Genomic DNA, 22,478 nt, shown 5'->3' with positions numbered 1-22,478 from the left:
CAGGTCCCTTTCTGTGTCCTTTTGGAATGTGCAGTCCTGCTTACCAGAGTGACAAGGGGAATAGAGTTGAAACAGGTAATTTCCCAGCCCAGGAGCCTGTGGGGGCTGCTTAGAGAACAGCACATTCCCTGGGAGCCAGAGCCATCTGGGAGGGCTTCCTGGAGGAGGTAGATCACAAGGGATCAGGATGGGGACTAATATGTACTGAGTGCCTGGTGGTGCTTCATAAATATCAGCAGATTGGGAGATAAGCACAGCCGCCTCCCTGGGAGGTGTCAAGGGGCATGTATTGTAAAGGCCCAGAGTGGTGAAGCGTCTACCATGGTCAACCAGATAGTGAGTGGTAGCCTTGGGTGGGGCCTGCCACTGTCCCCATGCTCTGTCCACTACTGGTGTGGCTGCTCCACTTGTAACCATTGCTTCTTCCCCTCCACCCCCGGTGCCACTTCCTCTCTCCCTGGTTGTAGGGGAAAGAACATGGGCTGTGTGGCCTTGGGCCAATTGCTTACCCTCTCTGGGCCTTCTTACTGGTGACAAACAGACTGGTGATTTTCTTAGAGGATCTATACAACCTCAGGCTGCTGCACCAGGGTTACAAGGTCTTCTGGAGGGGAATAGATGAGCAGATAGGCTTTGACACCTGCTTGCTTTGTCCTGAGTGTCTACTATTTCATCTGCGTTAAATGCAAAGCCCGTGGGACTTGTGAGTTATCTCTAAGCTTTCTCCTTTCCTGACTTTCTGGGAGTGTGTGTACCCCCATTCCCTCACCCCAGCCATCAGGGCCCTTTCTGAGATGGGCCTCTTTCCTGGCTCTGGGCTAGACCCCAACCCTGGCCCTTTCCAAGGCCAGCAGGAACTGGAAGTTCTGCGCTCATGCCCTGGGAGGCTCCAGGCTCTAAGGGGTGCTGGAATGATGGAGTTGGGTGGCCAGTGCTCAGAGGACCTTCATGGTGTGGGGACAGCTGGAAACTGGGTGTTTCCTGAACCCTGTTGCCACCAGGCCTCTGTCCAGGAGGGCTGCTGGGGGCCAAGGGACCAGACACCAGACAATGACATCTTGGGCAGGGCTGAAGTTGGGGTGTGTGACACAATGGGAGGGCTGAGGCTGGCAGTCCCTGCAGCCTATAAGCACCAGCAACCCACGAAGTGATACAGACACCCTCTGGCCTCATCCTCCTAGGAGCCAGTTGGATGTAGCAACTAAAATGCAAGCTCCGAAGTTCCATGGACTCGGGTTGCTTCTCTGCTTCCATCCTAATTAGCAAGAGACCTTGGCCACATTGCTTAGACTCTGACACTAGATTTTCCCCCTCTGCGAAGCAGGGACAATAGCAGTGCTCCCCTCCCGGGTCTGTTGCAAGGATTAAGGATGATGTCTGCAAAGTGCTCTGTCAGAGCCGGCATACCATAAGTGCTCAATAAATGCTGGCTCCCATTGTTAGTATCCCTTCCCTCCCTTTATCATGGTGGAATAACCAACTCCCTGGTAACAACACGTTCACACTCCCACACTCCCCATCAACCACTCTCAGCTATAAAGCAGGCTGCGACCAGCTCCTCTTCATCTGTTCATTACCTGGCCCATGCTAGGGGCCCAAGAAATGTCTGCTGAATAAACGAGTGATTTTGGGAAAGGTGCTGGGCCCTTCTGTCCCGTGAAGGTCTTGTGAGACAGTGTCTCGTCAGCAACCTGGATTGTGAGAACCACAGCAGACGGGCCGGATCTAGATGGAGAGTCTCCATTGGGCAGAGCTGACCCTGGGAAAGAAAAAGAAGAGTTTTTCAAGAAGGCGTGGCAAGGGGCCCAAGAATCCAAGTTTCTAACTCTGGGGCCGGTTTTCTGTCTTTTACCGCAGTTTGCCTCTCCCTGGCTGTGTGGTTTATGGCAAGTCACTCTCTGCCTCTGTCTCCACGTGTTCAAGGAGGCAGCCGGTCCAAGGAGCCTTCACCGAAGAGGCTGCCGATATGTGAGCCCTGCACTGGGGATACCCTACAGAGGTGCTGTCCCCCACCCCCTTTCCAGATATGAGTGTCCCCCAGCTCTTAGTGAATCAGTAGAAGGTGCTGGACCTGAGCTGATTCTCACAGTGGGACTTCAACTCTAGCCCCACGTTGGCTGACTTTAGATGACTTTGGGCCCTGCTCTGGCAGCTGCAAGGACGAGCCAATGTCCTGGAGGGAAACCCCACATTCCCTGGGACTATTCAAACAAAGGTTTGGTTAAAACAAAGAATTCTCATGGAGAAGAGTCTGAAGGACCCAAAACACATACTTCTTTTTTTTTTTTTTGAGACGGGGTCTTGCTCTGTCGCCCAGGCTGGAGTGCAGTGGCACCATCTCAGCTCACTGCAAGCTCCACCTCCCCAGTTCATGCCATTCTCCTGCCTCAGCTTCCCGAGTAGCTGGGACTACAGGTGCCCGCCACCACACCCGGCTAATTTTTTGTATTTTTAGTAGAGACAAGGTTTCACCATGTAAGCCAGGATAGTCTCGACCTCATGATCGGCCCGCCTCGGCCTCCCAAAGTGCTGGGATTACAGGCGTGAGCCACTGCGCCCGGCCCAAAACACCTATTTCTATAGACATCCCATCCCAAAATAAACCCATGGATCAAACCAGACCCAAATATAAGGATGCTGTGAACCAGATGGCTCAATATTCCACACTTTCCCCATCCATTAAACTCCACCCAGGGTGGGAAGGGATGGATTTCCCTCAGTTCTCAGGGCCTAGAAGAGCAGGGCTTTTTTCCCTCAACTGGTTGAGTTTTACTTTGTGAACACCATGATTCCTAAAACCAGTTATATTTTCTTTTTCTCCTGGGCCACCAGGGAACTCATGGTGAAATCTACCAACCGGAGAGGATGTCCAGACCTGTCTTTTTCTTTCTTTCCTCATTATTTGACTTAATTTCCTCACTTGAAAAAAAAAAACAAAAAACAAAAAAACTCACCTTATTCAGGGTGTACTTTATGGGCAGTCTTAATTTTTTTTTATTAGGATGTGGGATGTAAATCTATAAAAGAAGTGAAAATGCTGAGTCTTCCTGTGGAGTAGGTGCTGGAGGGGAAAAGGTGGAGTCAGGGGAGGGAAGGGGAGGGCAGGAAGGTTGGTGATGGGCAGAGATTCACGGAGACTCCCAGATCAGGGAGCAATCCCCCAGTAGGGGCAGCAGGAACGCCCAGAGGAATTTTGATCGGGACAGAGGTTGGGCACTGAGTGAAAAGAGGTCCCTCAGAGGCTGGTCTCAGGGGACTTGAATGCCACACAAAGTGTCTATGTCTTGAGCATCAAGCATACGCCAGGCACCTTTTACATATGTTATTTCTTACTTCTAAATTATTCCAGATTTTAAGCCGGGTGCAGTGGCTCACACCTGTAATCTCAGCACTTTGGGAGGCCGAGGCAGGCGGATCACCTGAGGTCAGGAGTTCCAGACCAGCCTGGCTAACACAGCAAAACCCTGTTTCTACTAAAAATACAAAAATTGCTTGGGCGTGGTGGTACGTGCTTGTAATCCTAGCTACATGGAAGGCTGAGGCAGGAGGATTGCTTGAATCTGAGTGGCAGAGGTTGTAGTGAGCCGAGATTGTGCCACTGCACTCCAGCCTGGACTACAAAGTGAGACTCCATCTCAAAATCATAAGTAAATAGATAAATAAATTCAAATTTTACCATTTAGGAGACTGAGCCTCGGAGAAGTTAAATCACTTGCCCAGAGCCCTGAAATTGGAAAAGCAGCTGTGCCCAGATTGGAACCCTAGATGGTAGGGCCCCTTAGTCCTTCTCTATCTTGGGGGGATCCAGGGAAGGCTTTTCAGCAAGGAAATGATGCAATCGCATACACGTGTCAGAGGGAACATGACGGCTTGTGGCAAGGAATGCAGTAAGCCTGGGGCCAGGAAGACCAGGAGCTGCTGAGGTCTCAGCTGAGAGATGGTGGCTGGAACCAGGATGGTGATGGTGGAGGTGAGGATGGGGGCAAAGAGGAAGGGAAGGGTCAAGAGATGTTTGGGAGGTAGAGCTGACGGTTAGGAGGTGTGTGGGAGGGGGAGGGAGAGGTTGCCTGGGCTGGCTTGGGCGACTAGGGTGGAGGTGGCGCCATTTGCTGAGATGGGAAAAGTCAGCTGGGGGCAGGGAAGGGGCTGATGTGCTTGGAGGCTGCTGAGTTGGCCACCTGTGGGGATGACTCGCCTGGTCACAGCCCCCCAAGGGCAGAGGACACAAGCCTGCTCAGCTGGAGCTGTGCCATGTCCCGCCCTGCCCTATGAATGGTGTCATTAACACTGCTTGCTGATGCTGGCGCACGGAGCCAGGGATGTCCCCGGACTCGAGGAGGGAGTTGGTAATTCCTGCAGGTCCGCGGTGCCCAGCAGAGCCTGGTCTGGATTTTGGGTGCTGAGGGGCAGTGTGAATTGAGTTGGGTGACCTATGGTCCTCACCACTTCCTGCCATTAGAGCCTCCGATCCACCCTCTGGCCCTGTAGGAATCAGTGGGTACCCTATTTTCTCACAATGGCCAAGTCAGAACCCCCAAGATTTCTCCCCCATTCACCAGAAGGTCCGGGATCCTGCCCTGGGTGCCAGGAGCACAGGAAGGGGCTGGGTCAACATAGGGAGCTGAGCAGACTCAGCAGATGTCCAGGACTCTGACTTCTGGAACGGCATCTGCATATAAAAAGTGCCTCATAGATGTTTGTTGAATGAATGAAGACTTTGGATCCAAATCTGGCTTCTTGTGACTTTACTGTGTCACCCTGGGTGAGTCACTGCTTCTCTCCGTGCTATGGTTTACCCAGCTGGAAGTGAAGGGACTGGATTGATAGTTTCAGGGACCCTTCCAGCTTGAAGTTGGAGGATCCTGGAGAACAAGTGGAACTGTCCCTGTGGTACCCTGGGGGTGCTGGGAGGGGAGAATGGCCTCAGACAGGGGGTTACAAGAACTGGGCCCTGCTGATCCTCCCTACCCTCCTCTCCATGGGGTCCTAGGTAAGCTCAGGCACAGCAGGCAGCGCGAGTGTGTGTGTGTGTGTGTGTGTGTGTGTGTCTTAGGGAGAGGTCTCCCAGACCAGAAGAGCCCACAGCTAGTGTCAGCAACACAAGAGTAGCCCCAGAACCTACCCCGATTGGCCCCAAGGTCTGAGGCAGGCAATTTCCATGTCCTGATGGTGCCAAGGCTCCCTGGGGCCCACATTGCTTACCATCAAGGGTATCAAATGACTTCCCCAGCCAGAGTTATTCCCTCCACCCCTCTCCTTACCCACCAACACACAATAACCAATGCTAGGGGCCCAAACTCATGGCCCAAGGGCTGGGTCTGGCCTACCGGTGGGTTTTGTTTGACCTCAGTATTCTGTTCCTGAGAAACACTGACTTAATGTTTCTCATTAACCCAGCAGGCTCTGGTCCCTCTGCAGCAGTGACCACCCGTCCCTATTGTCTCCCAGCTGTCAACGTCACACATTTATATTATCTGCCTGCACCCGGAAGGTGTCTGAATTTGGAAACTGATCTAGCTTAACAACCCATTTTGTAGATAGGGAGACTGGGGAGTTGTGGGGGGTGATCCTAGTGTTTCTGGATGAATGAGGTCAGGCTGCTTGCTCTTGTGGGCCAATAAGGAGATGCAGACAGATTGAGAAAGAAGGGAGTTTATTTCTGCAACCGGTTACAGGGAGAAGGTCAGAGTAAGTCACCAGACCAACTTGAAAGCACAAGTTTTTCTCCAGTGTTGTATACATTCTAAGCTGTATGCCTACGTGTGGGAGTACACCTTACCAGCAACTAGGTCTGTTTCATTCCATCTTTATCTAATCTTTAGGGTCTAGGGTCTGGGAAGCTTTTTCTAGAGCCTTGGAAAGTTTCTTAATCTTTTTTTGAAACAGAGCCTCACTCTGTTGCCCAGGCTGGAGTACAGTGACATGATCTCAGCTGACTGCTACCTCTGTCCCTAGGTTCCACCAATTCTCATGTCTCAGCCTCCTGAGTAGCTGGGACTACAGGTGCACACCACGACATCTGGCTTAGTTTATTTTTTTAGTAGAGATGGGGTTTCGCCATGTTGCCCAGGCTGGTCTGGGACTCCTAGCTTCAAGTGATCCATGCACCTCAGCCTCCCAAAGTGCTGGGATTACAGGCATGAGCCATTGCACCCAGCAGAAAGTTTCTTAATCCTAAATGGGCCCTGGTATGAGGTGTATGTGTAAGAATACTTTCATTGTTTCATCAGACTTTTGGGTCTGAGAAAACCCAGGCGCGGTCTTAACGGGCTTGTTTCCACATTCCAACCCTCATACTCGGACACCATTTTCTTCAGTTCTCTAACGTTTAACTTATACATTCATCAGAATGAGAGGAAAGAGCTCTCTCTGTGTGTGTGAGAGAGAGAGTGGCTGCTCTAGCTGCTAATGGAAACCCGGCTTGCCACACTAGGTTCATGGAATCTTAGTCTGTAGACACCTGTTTTCCTGGGCTCTGTATCCGTGGAGTAAACTTAGAACTTGCCTTGGTGCCTTTAGGTGTAATGTACTTTGCAGATCAATAACGTTTGCAATAGGAAAGATTATTTCAAAAAAGACCTTCAAAATCAATAGTAACCAAATAAATGTTTATGTCATTATCACTAAGGTCTCATTTCCAGATCTCTGCTCCAATATCATTTCTTCAGATTGGCCTTCTCTGATCACTTGACTTAAAACAGCACCCCATCCCCTCCTCTCTTCTATTTTATTTGTCCGAATCACTTCCTGATATCACAGTTTCTATCCCACCAGCTTTCTACCTGCCTGCCCTCCGGGATGCCCCATGAGGACAGGGGCTTGGTCTATTTTATTCACTGTGGTATCCCCAGGGCCAGACTAATGTCTGGTACATTTTGGGTGCTCAAAAAATAAAATTGTTGAAGAAGAGTGAAAATGAGGCCCTGACCATTGTAGCCCCAGCACCAGACACCTTCCCTATAGCGGTTTCTCGGGTTGTTCCAAGGGCTTCCTGGGGTCATCTTAGAGTTCCCTAGTCATTGGGCAGCTGGCAGGCCTCTACCCTGCATGGGGCCCCGTTTCAGGCCAAGTGGGGCCGGCCTCCCAGCTTTATGTCCTCCTCCAGAGGAGAAGGGGGCAGTGATGTCACAGAGGTCATCGCTCCTCCCCAGTCTGACCGATCAAGGCTGAAATCCCAAGTTCAAAGCGACCACAGCATGGGTGTGCAGGTTGTGGCGTTTGTGGGCTGTAGGCAGGGCAGGGACCCAGGCGGGTCATGGTGTCTTAAAAGAATGTTCTTTGAGCTGGAATAATGAAAAAGGGAGGCGGGGAAGGAATAGCAGAGGGTGGGGAGAGAAGCCAAAAGGAGGAAACGCATCTTATTTTTCCTTGAAGAGAGAATAATGAGGGTGACTTCATTTTTTTTTTTTCCAACAGTAAAAATGTTGTTTGCTTATAAAAGTGATTCAAACAATACACAAAAGCATGGGGAAGAAATGACCTGATATTCTGCCTCCCAGGGATCTAGTCAACAATCAGCCCACCAGGGTCAGATGGCCTGGGCTCAAATCCCAATGGGACCAACTTCCAACTGTTGACTTGCGAGGGTCCTCAACTTCTCTGTGGCTCAGTTTCTTTTGCTGTAAAATAGAGATGTGCCAGTCCTCCTCTCCTCCTCCCTGCCTACCCTCTGCTCTTCCTCCTTGCCCCCTTTCTCTTTCTTCTATCTCAAAGAACATTCTTTTTTTTTTTTTTTTTTTTTTCCGAGACAGAGTCTTGCTCTGTTGCCCAGGCCGGAGTGCAATGGTGCAATCTTGGCTCACTGTAACCTCCACCTCCCAGGTTCAAGCAATTCTCCTGCCTCAGCCTCCCGAGTAGCTGGGATTACAGGTGCCCGCTACCATATCCGGCTAATTTTTGTATTCTTAGTAAAGACGGGGTTTCACCATGTTGGCCAGGCTGGTCTCAAACTCTTGACTCATGATCCACCCGCCTCGGCCTCCCAAAGTGCTGGGATTACCGGCATGACACTGCACCCGGCCCAAAGAACATTCTTTTAAGACACCATGACCTACCTGGGCCCTTGCCCTGCCCACAACTGGCCAAGGGCACATCCTGCACATCCATGTGGTCTGTTTGAACTTGGGACTCCAGGCTTGATTGATACCTGCCACCCAGTATTATTGTGAGGATTAGGTAAATGAATACATAGAAAGGTCTTAAAACAGTGGCACATGGTGAGGGCCATAGATGTGTTTGCATCATCGTTATTGTTGTCATCATCACCATCATCATCATCTTTTTAGACAGCTCTTTATGCACCAGCCTGCCTTTCTTCCTCCCTCCCTTTTTCCTATCGTTCACCTATCCATCTGTCTGTCCATCCATCCACCCACACATCCATCCATCCATCCATCCATCCGTTTAATCTTCTCTAATGGGAACACACCCATGTGTTCTGCAGGAACCTGCTTTTTCCACTCCGCATTCCATTCCATATGAAATGGACACGACTATGTCAATAAATGCTCTTAAACAAAATGACTGAGGTCCTGGTGGATTGGGGTTTGGGGTTTGGGTGATGGAAAACCATCCCTGAACACCTGTTTCCCTGAGTTCTGTATCCATGGGGTAAAATTAGACTTTGTCTTGGTGCCTTTAGGTGTAATGAATTTGCAGATCAATAATATTTGCAATAAGAAAGATTATTTCAAAAAGATCTTCAAAATCAAAAGTAACCAAAAAAATGTTTATGCCATTTTAACATTTCCTGTCTCCCTAATCAGGCTGGGGTTCCTGCAGGCAGGGACTGTGTGTCCCCCACATCTTCCATCAGACGGATAACTCTTCAGGCAAGGCTGTTTCTCCTCTGTCTCTCTCTTTCTTGCTCTTCACTGCCCTCCCACCCCAGCCCTGTGGACACCAGAGTTCTGGTTTGTGTGCCCCGTTTTCCACTCTGTATAACAGCACCCTAGAAGGAGAGGACCACATTACTGAGGAGGGGTGTCCTGTGATTCCAGAGGGAACGGCTTTTCTCATCACCCCTGATGCCCGATATGAAGGGAACATGTCACCTGCAATTCACCACCTCTACCCCAGGCTCTAACAGACATCTCATGTTGAATGAGTCCAACAGAGAATGGCCAAGCTCCCTGCCCAGCTTTCCTTCCTGCAGCCTTCCCCATCTCTCTGATGACAACTCCATCCTTCTAGTTGCTCAGGTCCTACATACTCCAGTGATCCTTGACCACTCTCTCTCTCACACCCACATCCAACTCATCAGCAAACCTCATCGGCTCTACCTTCAAGATACATTCGGGATCCAACCACTTCCCACCACCTTCCCTGTTACCCTGGGACCAAGTCACGCCATCCGTCACTTGAATAAAGGGAAGAACCTCAGTGTGCACCATCTAATGTCATACACACTTTACTCATTTAACTTCACCTATGATCTGTCTCCCCCAGAATATAAATGTCATCAGAGCAGGAATCATGGTCTCTTTTGTTCGTAGTTGTATCCTCACCACCTAAATGAGTGCCTACCACATAAAAGACGACTAACAAACACTTGTCAAATTAACAAATGAAGTTCTGCAAAGAGCCTCAGAACAGGCTGAAGCTTGCTGTGCTAAGCTGAAAGAAGAGGGATTTTCAGAAATGAGTCCATGCTCCCAGGTCATTGCTCTGAGCTCTTTTTCAAGTTCCCTCCTCTCTGGCTCCCCAAACTTGCCTGGGGTGGCTTCTGCTGTCTGTGCAGTCTGGGCACAAGGGCCTTCCCTCACCTGGTGGGGGTGGTATTGTGTGGTGAGACGGGTGAACCTGCGTGGAAGTTCTAACTCTACCACTTACTAGCAGTGAGGCCTGCGGCCATGATTCTCTTACCTGCAAAATGAGGATACAAGTCATAGTTGTTAGCATTTTAGTGAACACCAAGAGCCAGGGGCTGTGCTAATCTTCTTACATATAACTCATGTCTTTCCCACATCAACACAGTGGGACAGGTACTACTGTTATAGCTGCCAACTTACACATGAGGCAGCTGAGTCACCGAGAGGTTAAAAGATTTGATAAGGATCACAGGTGGTTAGAGGCAGAGCCCGCACATAGTCAGTCCTCAGAAACACTGACATCATTGAATAGGAGTTCAGGCACAAGGAGTCTTTGGAGGGGAGGACGGGGGTGCTGGGGAGCTCTGGAGGGTCTCCTGTTGGCAGCTGAGCCCTGCTCCACCCGGGGTCGCCAGCTGAAGCTCCCCTCCCCCGTCTCCCAGAGAGGCCATGGGCACCCTGACCTCCTGGATTGACAGCCCTGAATGAGGAGGGTGTGGAGCCAGGAGGTGGGGACCAGGCTCAGGCAAGCTAATCAGGTCACAGGGTGAAATTAAAAGGGAGGAGGAGGCACCAACCCGTCAGAACTCACACTTCTTCCTGGCAAAGAAGCGCCCAGGACAGGAGCTGGGGAGCCGGAGCTGTTTTAGGAGGCTGGGAGCCAGGTGACAGGATGGCCCCAAAGAGAACTGCGCAGCTGTCCCTGAAGATGCCTACCCACGCTGTGTGTGTGGTGGGAGTCGCGGCACACGTGGACGTTCGCAGGTAAGAGCTGGGAGGCACTAACCTGGCTGCAGAGGGCTGATTTAGAATGGAGGTCAATGCGGTGGGTGCCTGATAGACAAGTCAGGCACATTGGAGAGGATGCTGGCAGGAGATAGCAGAGAAGGTGGAGTTGGCTATGGAGCCTGGAAGGAAGGAACTAGGGTCTGGTCAGGTCCTCCTTGGGGCCCCAGCTTCTGGGCACTGGGCTCAGGACATTGGCCTCAAGCCCCTGGATAAGAGTCCGGCCTTAGAATTCTAACTCTGAGCCCTGGGGTCAGGATTTGGGATCTGGGCCCTGAATTCTGACACCTAGGTAGAATTTGTGTGGAACATCAGATGGCTCAAGACGGGGAAGAGAACCGGTCCCCCCATCCCTCAACTTCTTGCCAAGCCCCCATCTCTCTGAGGCGAAGGGACATGTGTGGTAGCTTGATCCTTGGAGGTCAGCCAGGGGTAACTAGATAGTTAGGAGTGGTTAGGAAATATTCGGTGAATTAACATGAGGAGAGAACCTGAAGCAAGAAGGCTGGGGATCGTGTTTGCTGTGACATGATGGTGATCACAGTGATTATGGTAATGAACAGTGGTGATGGCGATGATGGCAGTGATGGTGGCAATGATGACATCTGAGGAGGCAGCAGTAGCATTTGCTTCTCCTGTTGACCCAAATCTTTCCTGTGCTGGCTGTGCCCAGATGGGGACTCGAAGACTAGTTTCCCTACCTGACCACTAAGGGAATTGGATTTGGTGATCTCTGGTGGCACTTCCAACTCTGACAGGCTGTCTATGGATTCCATCCCTGCTGGACCAGGTGGGGTTGAACCCCCTGCAGATAGGGGGCTCATGGTGGCAGTCTCCCTCAAAGAGGGGCTGGGGGCTGGGGTCTGTTACTGGGTGGGATCTGAGCTCCTATCTCCCTCTTGGGACTCAGCCCCTGTACCTGCTGGTCTGGCTAAGGTATGCAAGACCCAGCTGCCCACCTGGCCTCCAGTGATCCTCTGCCCGAGAAGCCCTTCCTGCTTCTCTGTTGGCCAGTGGTCTGTGACCCCAGTGGCAGGGCTAGGGAGGAGAACCAGGAGCCATGGAAACCAAACTTTGACTTTAAGTTGCTGCTGGGAGCCCTGGTGTGGGGGGCTGGGTCTCTCGGGTCTAGGTGGCCAGCAGAGACCCCATTGTCTCTTGCCCTGTTAACATAGGCTTGCCAGATTTAGCAAATAAAAATATAGGATGCCTAGTTGAGTCTGAATTTCAGATAAATAACAAAAAGCTTTCTTAGTATATTGCATGGGAGATATTTCTACTAAAAAAATCTGCTGTTTGGCTGAAGCTGAAATCTTTTTTTTTTTTTGAGATGGAGTCTCACTCTGTCACCTAGGCTGGAATGCAATGGCACAACCTCGGCTCACTGCAACCTCCGCCTCCTGGGTCCAAGCAATTCCCTGCCTCAGCCTCCCAAATAGCTGGGATTACAGGCACCCACCATCACCCTGCTAATGTTTGTATTTTTAGTAGAGATGGGATTTCACCATGTTGGCCAGGCTGGTCTCAAACTCCTGACCTCAAGTGATCAACCCACCTCGGCCTCCCAAAGTGCTGGGATTACTGGCGTGAGCCACCGTGCCTGGCCGCTGGAGCTGAACTCTAACTAGGCATCCCACATTGTATCTGGGAATCTACTTTCACACCAAGAGTAAAAAGGGTCCCTTGCAGGCTCTCTTCTTCTCATTTCAGGCTTCTGCTCTCATCTGAGGGCATGACTGTTTCTAGAAGGTGATTTCAGAACCTCTGGCTCTACACAGTGCTGCTAAGGCCAGAAGCATTTCATGGGGAGCCAGGAGACCTGGTCTTAGCTCTGCCACTGACTTCCTGCCTGATGCGGGCCAAGTTGTTAGTCCTCTCTGGGTTTCATTTCCTCATCTGAGGCCCCGTGAGATAGCCAAGTCCGCTCTGCAATTCACTGTGGAGGTGAAGTACCCAGATCCCGGAGTCGAACACGCTCCATTCTCAGGCTGGCTCCAGGCGTGGCTGTGTGACCCTGGGCAAGCTGCTGTACTTCTGAGCCTCCGTTTCCACATCCGAAAATGAAGAAACAATAACGCCAGTTGTAGTGGGTTCAGGGGAAGATAAATGAGGCCGTGCATATATAAGGCCCCTCACACCGTGGGTGCCCTGGCAGCGCTCACAGCTCTGGTAGCTCTGTGAGTTCCCTTTTCTCCAGCATCTGTTCTTTCCCTCACACCTGAGAGGGTGGGAGGAGACAAGGACATCTCAGACTGCATGTGCTGGGAGCATAGGGTGTCTATAAAGCTCCTTAGCATCCTCAAATGCAGGCCCTGGCCCAGCGAAGGGGCAACAGGAAGTTGCCTGGGCTATTCATAGCTATTGTGCTCTGGTCGACTCTGGGAGGCAGAGGTTGCTCTGGGATCCTGAGTGAGCACAGGGGGCACCTCCACCCAAGAGCCCTTCAGGAAACTTCACCTGGGTGTTGGTGGTGACTATGGAGTTTCTAGTTGGTCTTACTGGTGGGAGGGGGAAGCCCCCAGAAAAGGAGGTGTTGCCAGTCACCTGAGCCGCTGGGAGTCTGAGCCCTCCAGGAGATGGGTGTGTGGGGATGACATCATAGGAAGTGATTCATTCCCCCAGGGGCTGTGTGAACTGGTTATTTGGAGAAACATTTGTGTTTAGGGTAATTGTGTGCCCCAGGGTGTCCCAGCCTAGGAAACCCTTAGGAATCCTCCACTCAGCATGTGCTACAGGTCCAACCCCACACCCCAGTGGGCTAGCCCACCACCCTGTCCACCCCTGACCCCAATGGGTTAGCTCACAACCCTGTCCACCCCCACCCCCCACCCCAGTGGGCTAGCTCACCACCCTTCCACCACCGACCCCAGTGGGCTAGCCCACCACCCTGTCTACCCCTGACCCCAGTGGGTTAGCTCACCACCCTGTCCACCCCCCCACCCCAGTGGGCTAGCCCACCACCCTGTCCACCCCTAACCCCAGTCAGCTAGCTCACCACCCTGTCCACTCCTGACCCCAGTGGGTTAGCTCACCACCCTGTCCACCCCCTACCCCAGAGGGCTAGCTCACCATCCTGATGCCCCACACTCCAGTGGGCTAGCTCACCACCCTGACCCCCACACCCCAGTGGGCTAGCTCACCACTCTGACTCCCTGGATCTGGCCAGACTGCCCTGGCTGTCCTTGTCCTTGCCTAAGGAGTTCAGGTGGCTCATGCCAATAAAGACAGGGGTGGGTAGTGTGAGGAATCCATCTGCAGTCCTGCATGGCCCTCCTTGACTGCCCAGAGGCCAGAACCAGAGCCCCAGGCTGGAGGCCATAAAGAACTTTTATTCTTTGGGATGCCGAAGGCTGGCCTTGTAGGTGACAGGGACATTCTCCTGCACTTTCCCCCAAGCCTTCCCTACTCCTGCAAAAGCAGCAATGCACAACTGACTCGGGATCAGACAGTGGTAGATTTGGAGGGGCACAGGGAGAAGGGACTCTGCAGGCCTCTCAGATGCATTTTCTGGAAATCCCTATATTTCAGAAAATGAAAATGCCAAAACAGAGTTTGAAAGCTTGTGGTACATGTAATGTGTACATCAAGTAAATTAATGCTTTTAACTTGTACAGAAGAACAATGAGGCATAATTGTACTCCTCAGGGGAAAATTATAGGATTGACTCCGACACTAATTTCCAGCAAGCGACAGGCTGCCGGCAGCTGGCTGGACACATTCTCTGCTCCATCCTGTCACTGTGTCACTATGGTAGGAAGGACACTCTTCACCAGAAGAAACATTAAAAGTTCAAGTTTCAGGGTCCTTGGAGAATATGAAGCTGGGGTCCTCCGCAAGTTCCAAGGGACCCTGATGGGTCCGGGGGTTGCAGAAACTGGACTCAGAATGGTGGAGGGTGGCATTCTTGAAACATAAAATATTGACATCAGGAAGGGCCTCAGAGGTCAGCCACCTCTTAATTCTGTGGAACTCCCTGCTCCCCTGTGTCCTAGCTGCCACTTGCCATTTTGGGACTGGCTGGGAATCTCTCCCCTCACTCTGGCCCCCAGGCCCTCCGCTTTCCGCCTCCTTACCCCTTCCTGGCATTTCCTGGATCCTAGTCTTGGAATATCTCCTCACTCCGAGCCTTCTCCTCTTCCCTTCTTAACTCCCATCCCTTTTACCCCCAGCTGGTCTTTGCAGGCTGTGTGATCTTGGGCCAGTCACTTAGCATCTCTGAGCCTGTTTTCTTCCACGTCACTCCCAATAGGAGTGACATCCCTTATTGTTTGTACCTGCGAAGCTGCCACCCTTATTTTTTCCATTTCATTTTATTTTTATTTTTGAGATGGAGTCTCACTCTGGTGCCCAGGCCGGAGTGCAGTGACATGATCTCGGCTCACTGCAACTTCCGCCTCCCAGGTTCAAGTGATTCTCCTGCATTCCTCAGCTCCCCAAGTAGCTGGGACTACAGTTATGCACCACCCCATGTTTTTAATGGAGACAAGGTTTTGCCATGTTGTCCAGGCTGGTCTCGAACTCCTGACCTCAGGTGATCTGCCCTCCTTGGCCTCCCAAAGTGTTGGGATTACAGGTGTGAGCCGTCTCACCCGGCATCAGTTTTTATCTTTTTTTTTTTTTAGTCATGGTCTCGCTCTGTCACCCAGGCTAGAGTGCAGTGGTGTGACCATGGCTTACTGCAACCTCAAACTCGTGGGCTCAAGTGATCCTCTGCCTTAGCCTCCCAAGTAGCTGGGATTACAGACCTGAGCCACTGCGTCCACCTATTTTTTTCCATTTTGCATTGAGGAATTCCACAATCCAAAGAACACGGACATGCTTTGGGGAGAGGAGAGGTGATTCACCTCTTGGACTCTAAATTCAGGGCCCTATCTCTCAGGGACATTCTGGTCCCCAGCCCCTGTTTACCTCTTCTGGGAAGACTAGTGAGTGAAAGTTGTCCCTCTTCTCCAGCCTCCATTCCTGGCTGGGTAGAGCTCCACTTGGGAGAAGGCTGGTTCAGCCTGCGCCCTCAGCCTGGGCTCTCTGGGCGTGCCCCTCCCCAAGCAATGACAGAGCATAAGGCACCCACTAGTGTGATTTCTGTGAATGACGGAGAGGACAGGGCACAGCCACATCATGTGTAATTCCTGACTCCTGAGAAAATGCCTGAGCATGCTGAAGGGTCTGGGATATCAGCCATTGCCCTCCCTCAACCTCCATCAGCCCCAGCCAGCCCCTGGGAGAGGACCCAGGGGAAAGCTAAAGCCAGGGTTGCAAGCCAGGGGACTAGGGGTTGGAGCTGCCCCTCCCACTGTCTGGTGCCCACACCTCACATCTCAAAGAACCTCCTGTGGTCTTTTCCCCAGGGCAGTCTGCTCCTGGGCACCTGTGCTGTGTTGGGCTCTGGCACTCGGTGATGATACGGCCCATGGCCACATGTGAGGAGCATCCTCTTAGTTGGGGAGTTAAACAAATTTCAGGATGTGGGTTTCAACGATTGCACACCTGACCCATTTTCTTGGTCAGGTAGGAGAGTGAAGGGAGGTGCCAGGGTCCTCTTGACCACAGGGCCCTGTGTCCTCTTTTGCCCAGGTCTGCCCACTCCTCCATGCCTTTCAGATGCCCTCTGTGGCAGTAATGATCATGAGGGCAGCCCTGGTTTTTGTTTGTTTGTTTGTTTTTGTTTTTGTTTTGAGATGGAGTCTTGCTCTGTCATTCAGGCTGGAGTGCAGTGGCACGATCTCAGCTCACTGCAACCTCCGCCTCCCGGATTGAAGCGATTCCTCTGCCTCCACCATGCCCAAATAATTTTTTGTATTTTTAGTAGAGATGGGGTTTCACCATGTTGGCCAGGCAGGTCTTGAACTCCTGACCTCATGATCTGCCCGCCTCAGCCTCCCAAAGTGCTGGGATTACAGGTGTAAGCCACCGCGCCCGGCCGGCAGCCCTGTTTTAAGTGCTCACTGCACTATCTCAATTAAACCTCACAACAAGCCTGTGAGATGGGGACTACTATAATCCCCATTTGCAGACACATGGAGACACAGAGAGGTTGAGAGACTTTTCTGAAGCCACACAGCCCATAAATGTCAGAGCTGGGATTTGGACCCAGGTCCACCTGGTTCTAAATTCTGTGAGCCCAACCCTGCGACTGCCCAGGCTCTGGCACTCTTCTATGTTGCTGGGTAAGTGAGGGGTGAAGTGAGGGCAGGGCAGCAGATGAGCTTTGTTGTCAGATCCAGGCAGGGGCCAAGCACAGCTGTGCCCCATCACCCACTGTGTGACCTCTCTGCATTTCAGCTCATTTTCTGTAAAATGGGGAGAAGAATAATCACTCCCCTATTAGCAGGCAGGGGCCATGGGGATGGAATCAGAGAATGGAGTAAAAACCTTCCGTAGACTCCGATGGACCTGCCCCTTGTGGACCCCACAAGGGCAAAGCCGAGGATGATTTGTCTCTGCTTTCCTGGTGCCCAGCGTGGAACCTGATGTATAGTAGGTACCCAGGAAGGTACGTTGAGGCAGAGTCACTGGCAGCACTAATGGGAGCCCTGTGTGCCCCAGGGGAGCTGCTGGCCTTTAGCGCTGGAGCTCACGGAGTGGCGGCCAGTACCCCGGGACTGTCAGTCTCCAGGCAGATCCCTGGCTCCAAGCAGAATCGCCCACGGAGCTGGTCACCCCAGAGGATTTGCTGGACCCTGCTGGCTGACCCTATGGCATTTCTTGTGGCTTCATTCCAGGACACCTAGCGGCTGGTACCTGTAGGGCTTCTGGCAGGCAGGATCCTGGCCAGGTATACAGGGGAGCCACAGGCTCAGCCAGCAGTGGCTGCTCTTCAGCCTTTTCATCCGATTCTGCCTGATTCTCCCTCTCCTGCCCCCACCACTCACCCAGCGCAGTGCCCCAGATGACCCCCAAGAGCACACGGGCCCCCACCCCCACCCACTTGGTTTCTGTCCCCAGGATCTGGCCATGTCCAAACTGCAGGGTAGGACAGTCGGCAGAGAAGCACTTCTTTGCGACTGCTGTATTTCTCTTCTCCCTAGAGACCAGGTGGTACATTTCTGAGCTGTTGACATGAAGTTTGGCCTGTGGAGCCCCAGTGGGCCGAGGCTTCTGGGAAGCAAGTCGCAACCACGCAAAAGGAAAAGCTTTCTAATTACCTGAGCTGTCAAAGCAGAGAGGGGTGGAGATAGTGAGCTGTCTGTCTTGGGGAGCGGGCAGGGGGCTGGCCAGGATGACCTCCGAGGCCCGCCTCTGACCTAAGGCCTACCCTATGCAAGATGCTCCTTGGTGTCTTCTGTCATTTTAGGGCAGACAAGGACAAGAAGATCACAGGCACCACCCGCCTGCCCTTGCCCTTGTATGTAGATGCACGGTGGGGCCAGGGGGCTGTGGCTTTCCTGCTTCGGTGCCACCCTCCCTAGGCCTCCCTGACCTGCTGCCAAAGAGCCATGCAGAGGAGCTCACATTGCACACTCTCAACACATTCCTGTTTCCTTCCGACATTCCCGATAGTCTCCTCCTTCCAGTCCCCAACAGGGGCATGCTCAGGGGACACATGCACTCATTTTAATACCAGCCAGGACAGCTCCTCACTTTGCCATCTGTGTGACCTGAGAAAGTTACTTAACCTCTCTGAGATTTCTTCATCTGTGAAGTGGGGACAGTAATGCGGAGTCTTCACTAGGGAAAAGGAGCCAGGCCGGTAGGAGCAGGGAAAAGTAAAAAAAAGAAAGCCGATCAGGTCCGAGCCTGGACCTTTCTTCATGGTCCAGGATACACAGCCCTCCTGTGCAAATAACTCACCATCTTCCTGGGCCCAGCTCTCACCAGACCCCTGCAACTAAGCTCCTCGCGGCCTTGGCATAATCAGTACTGCACAAAGCCCTCTTCAACAGATGGCGTAAACATCATCCTATAAAATCCCCAGCAAGTCTCTGTTTCTTTGCTGTCGGCTTCTTTCTTGCACCCCAGAGAAAGGCTTCTTTCTTGAAGGCTGACCGTCGTGTCTCTGGCGATGTATTTTCCTACTTTCTGTAATCAATCTGCTTTCCTTTGCATACAACTGTCCTGGTAAATTCTTTTACTCCTGCATTACTGGCCATCATTACCCTGTGACAAATAACACCTACCTCGGTCGGGAAGCAGGAGTTGGAGTGAAGTCGAGATGAGATCATGGATAGCAAAAGCTAAGCATGTGTCTGGCACATGGCAGGTGCTTGAAAATGCAGGCTCTTTCCCTGCCCCACTAGAACCCATGGAACATGCTGCCTTATGCCATAACCAGTGGGTGAACCTGCACCTTACCACAGGAGGCAGGCAGGGGTGGAGAGTAGCTGGTTTTGCATTCCTCATCCCACCCTCCACGTCTCCTTTGGTGAGATTCTCTAAGAATTCACCCCATCCTGCTCATAGCCTCTCTATTGAATCTGATGCAACTGGCCCTGCTCTGGGCATGAGGTTGGCAGGCATTGCAGGGTGAGTAGGAGGACGCTGCTCTGGGCGGCACAGACAAGATGTGAAGTGGCCACCAGGAAGGTCTGAACCAGGGCCATGGGGACACAGAGGAAGCAACAGGTTTCTGGCTGGAGTGAGTTGGGCTGTGTGGGGACTCTGAGAAGAGTAATCGTAACTATGGTGACAGCATCTAAGGCTGAGAAGTCACCATCCTGTGGAATCCCTCCAACGGCCTAGGAAGTAGCTCTTGGGATTATGTCCATTTTACAGCAGAGGAAAATCAAGGCAGTTGAGTGACCCAGTTTGTGGCCATGCTCCACACAGAAGCCACACTTCACTCCATGGAAGAGGTGGCATTTGAAGTGGGTCTTGAAGAATGCAAAAGATCCCCGCTCCCCACCCCGCACCGCGACCCTGCCCAGCGGAGATGGGGGAGCGGGCCTGGTGAGGGGCTGGTTCATCAGCATAACAGTGGAAACCATGATAAATATAACAGTGATTGCCAGGACACCTGACGGGGTGACTCCTGTAGTGGTAATGATTTTGGTTTTAATTTGGAGGGGTGCTTTCAAATCCATGACCTCACCTTACTATGCACTTGGGGACATGCCAGTACTGCATATCTGGGAGTTGGTTAGGTCTGGGGGCTACATCATGAGATATCACCAAAGAGAAGCATCTTGGAGAGAATTATTAGATTCAGAGGAAGCCGGGAGCAGTTCGGGAAAGCTGGCATGGCACAGCCCACTGTGGGGTGGCCTGGGGCTCCCCAAAAGCTCCCACTCCTGCCTGTCACACTTCCCAAGGGCAGCCCTTCATCCATGGCCAGTCACCTGATCTGGGCACCTGAGAGATAAGGAAAGGCAGTGTGAGCCCCATCTCCCAGCCCCGGGGCAGGGGAGTGGTGGGATGCCAAGGGAATGAGAATCAAAGGCAGCGCAGGGCGTGCCCGGCATAACCTGCCTTGCTTGGGTGCCAGAGAGAATAAGCAGTCCCCTCCTCCTGCCTCTTCCTGGTGGTCTTCAAGGCTCCTGCTGGGGTACCTGCTGCTCTTCTGTAGCTGAAGCTGACCTGGATGGGGATGATGGGAGCCAAGTCTTGAAGGCGAAGGCAGTAGGGCTGGGACTAGAACAGGCCCCTTCTCATGCCTGCAGGAGTGGCCCTGGGTCTCAGACCTGCATAGCAGGTGTCTCCTGCAGGAAGCCACCTTTCCCCCAAGGCCCAACTCCTCTAGGCACTGCCCACTCATCTGTCACTCACAGGGCAGTGACACACTGAGACCAGGAGCCCAGCACCCCAGAGAGAGGTGAACAGAGGTGTGAGCTACCGAGCAAGTTTGGGGTGGGGAGGGAGCAGATTCAGACTACAGGAAGCTGGGCTGGGCTTGGAGGGTCTTGATAGCCCCAGAGGAACTGTACCTGTCATTTCTTCCCCCTTCTGTCATCATCACCATCATCATGATCATCATCATCATCAATTTTCTACCAAGACTCCAAATAGGGGGCTGTGACTTGGAGATGTCAACTTTTGCCCAAAGCTGGGGATTGGCTCCACAGAGTCCTGCTTCCCTTGAAAGGGCTGTGTCTGGCACTGGTGGTCCCTGAGTGGGGTGGAGCAGGCGTCCCCCATGAGCTAGAAACCCTTCTGCTGCCAGCTGGGTGCCCTGAGCTTATGGCTACTTGCTCTTGGAATTCATGGGCCAGGCCGACTGGATTCAATCATGGCTCAGCCACCTCCCAGCTGGGCAGTCCTGAGAAAGCCACTCCACTGTCCTGAGTCACTGTGTCCTTGTCCAGAACTCATTGATTGTGCCCCTAGTTCACGCCAGGCACTAAGTTGGATGCAGAGATGACAGCAGCAATGCAGACAACATAAACAGAAAAAAAAATCTGCATTTTAGAGGGAGAGCTGTCAGGTGGCTGGGAGGTGGTGGCCGGTGCCACGGGCTAGAGTGAAGTTGGGGCTGGGGTACCAGGCTCATGGTGTCATTCATGTCACGCCATTTGCAACAGGCAAGAAGGGTGCATCAGAAGGGCCTTGTGTGCTACCCTGAGGGAAGGAAGTGAGGGGCTGGGTGGACTGCAGGGATCAGTGACAGGAACATTCCTGGTAGAGAGAGCTGCAGCCCTGGCATGCTCGAGGAAGGGCAGGGAACCAAGCGAGAGGGCGTGGGGAGGGAAAGCAATGGGTCAGGAAACCCTGGGAGTCCACACAGGCTCTGGCGACAGGCTCTGAGCAGGAGGGATGCGACGGGACTTCTCTTTTAAAAGGTGCCTCTGGCTGCTGTGTTAAAGCTGGACTGTGGGGAGAGAGAGGAAGCAGGGCACCGGCCTATGATAAAAATCCACGTGGAGGCAACTGGTGGCTTGGACAGGGTGTGAGCTGTGGCAGAGGTGAGAGCAGTCAGGGTCTGCAGTTGCTGTGAAGGTGGTGCTGATGGGATTTGCTGAGGGGCTGGCTGTGTGAGTGAGGGAACAAGAGGAGGTGAGGCTGAATGGGAAGGGGGAGACGCTATGGACAGACTTACGGTGGGCTGGGCAGGAGCAGGTTTGAAAGAAGTGGGGAAGGAGTGGGCATGGGGAAGCAAGCTTTTGGCTTTGGATGTGTGAAATTTAAAATGCCTGGAAGGGCCAGGCACAGTGGTTCATGCCTGTAATCCCAGCGCTTTGGGAGGCCAAGGCCAGCAGATCACTTAAGGTCAGGAGTTTGAGACCAGCCTGGCCAAAATGAAGAAATCCCGTCTCTACTAAAAATACAAAAATTAGCTGGGCATGGTGGTGAGCTCCTGTAATCCCAGCTACTTGGGAGGCTGAGGCAGGAGGATTGCTTGAACCCAGGAGGCAGCGGTTGCAGTGAGCTAAGATCGGGCCTTTGCACTCCAGCTTGAGTGACAGAGCAAGACTTTGTCTCAAAAAATAAATAAAATAAAATGCCTGGTAGACACCCAGGGAGAAACTCAGAAAAACAAGAAGTCTGGGAGTTCTAACCATATTGATGTGGCAGGTGGAGAAAACCAAGGGAGTGGGTGTAGACAGAAGAAAGGAGGAGAGGTGAGGGGAGAGAGGGGAGGAGAGGAGGAGAGGGGAGGCTGAGCCCTAAGCCAGGCGTGCTGGGGCCAGCCACACTCTGAAGAGTACCAGTGTGGGGATTCTGCCGTAGCCGATGGTGCCTATTCCAATTACACATTTTGGAACGTGGTGGGGTGGGGCGGAACCACAGATGGGCTCAGGGGCTCCCTGGACCCATTGTGAGATGAACCTGAGCTGAAAATCCATGGATCGCCTGGCTTGCATGAGCCCCTGCTCTGCCAGGTGGGCGGCAGTGATGTTTAGGGTCTCCTAGACCCGTTCAGGGCCAGTGTGCAGGAGAACTGGAAATGTACGATTACTTCCTTTTCCCCAGTGACAGTCACCCTGGTAAAAAGTTGTGCGTCCTCTTGGG

General features: G+C 52.5%; 1 protein-coding gene across 1 annotated transcript in view; it reads left to right on the top strand.

Annotated features, from left to right (window-relative positions):
- Positions 1-10,393: 10,393 nt before the first annotated feature.
- The window catches only part of PADI1 (peptidyl arginine deiminase 1), a 40,387-nt gene continuing 28,302 nt past the window's right edge, over positions 10,394-22,478 (top strand). Inside the window, exon 1 of the mRNA XM_033228119.1 lies at positions 10,394-10,574. Coding sequence (XP_033084010.1) covers positions 10,483-10,574 — 92 coding nt within the window. The 5' untranslated portion in view covers positions 10,394-10,482. The remainder of the gene's footprint in view (positions 10,575-22,478) is intronic.

This window comes from Trachypithecus francoisi, unplaced genomic scaffold (genome assembly GCF_009764315.1).
Source record: "Trachypithecus francoisi isolate TF-2019V2 unplaced genomic scaffold, Tfra_2.0 Lachesis_group12, whole genome shotgun sequence".
Lineage (NCBI taxonomy): Eukaryota > Metazoa > Chordata > Mammalia > Primates > Cercopithecidae > Trachypithecus > Trachypithecus francoisi.
The sequence above is the reverse complement of the archived record's forward strand: the minus strand, read 5'-3'. Positions and strand labels throughout refer to the sequence as shown.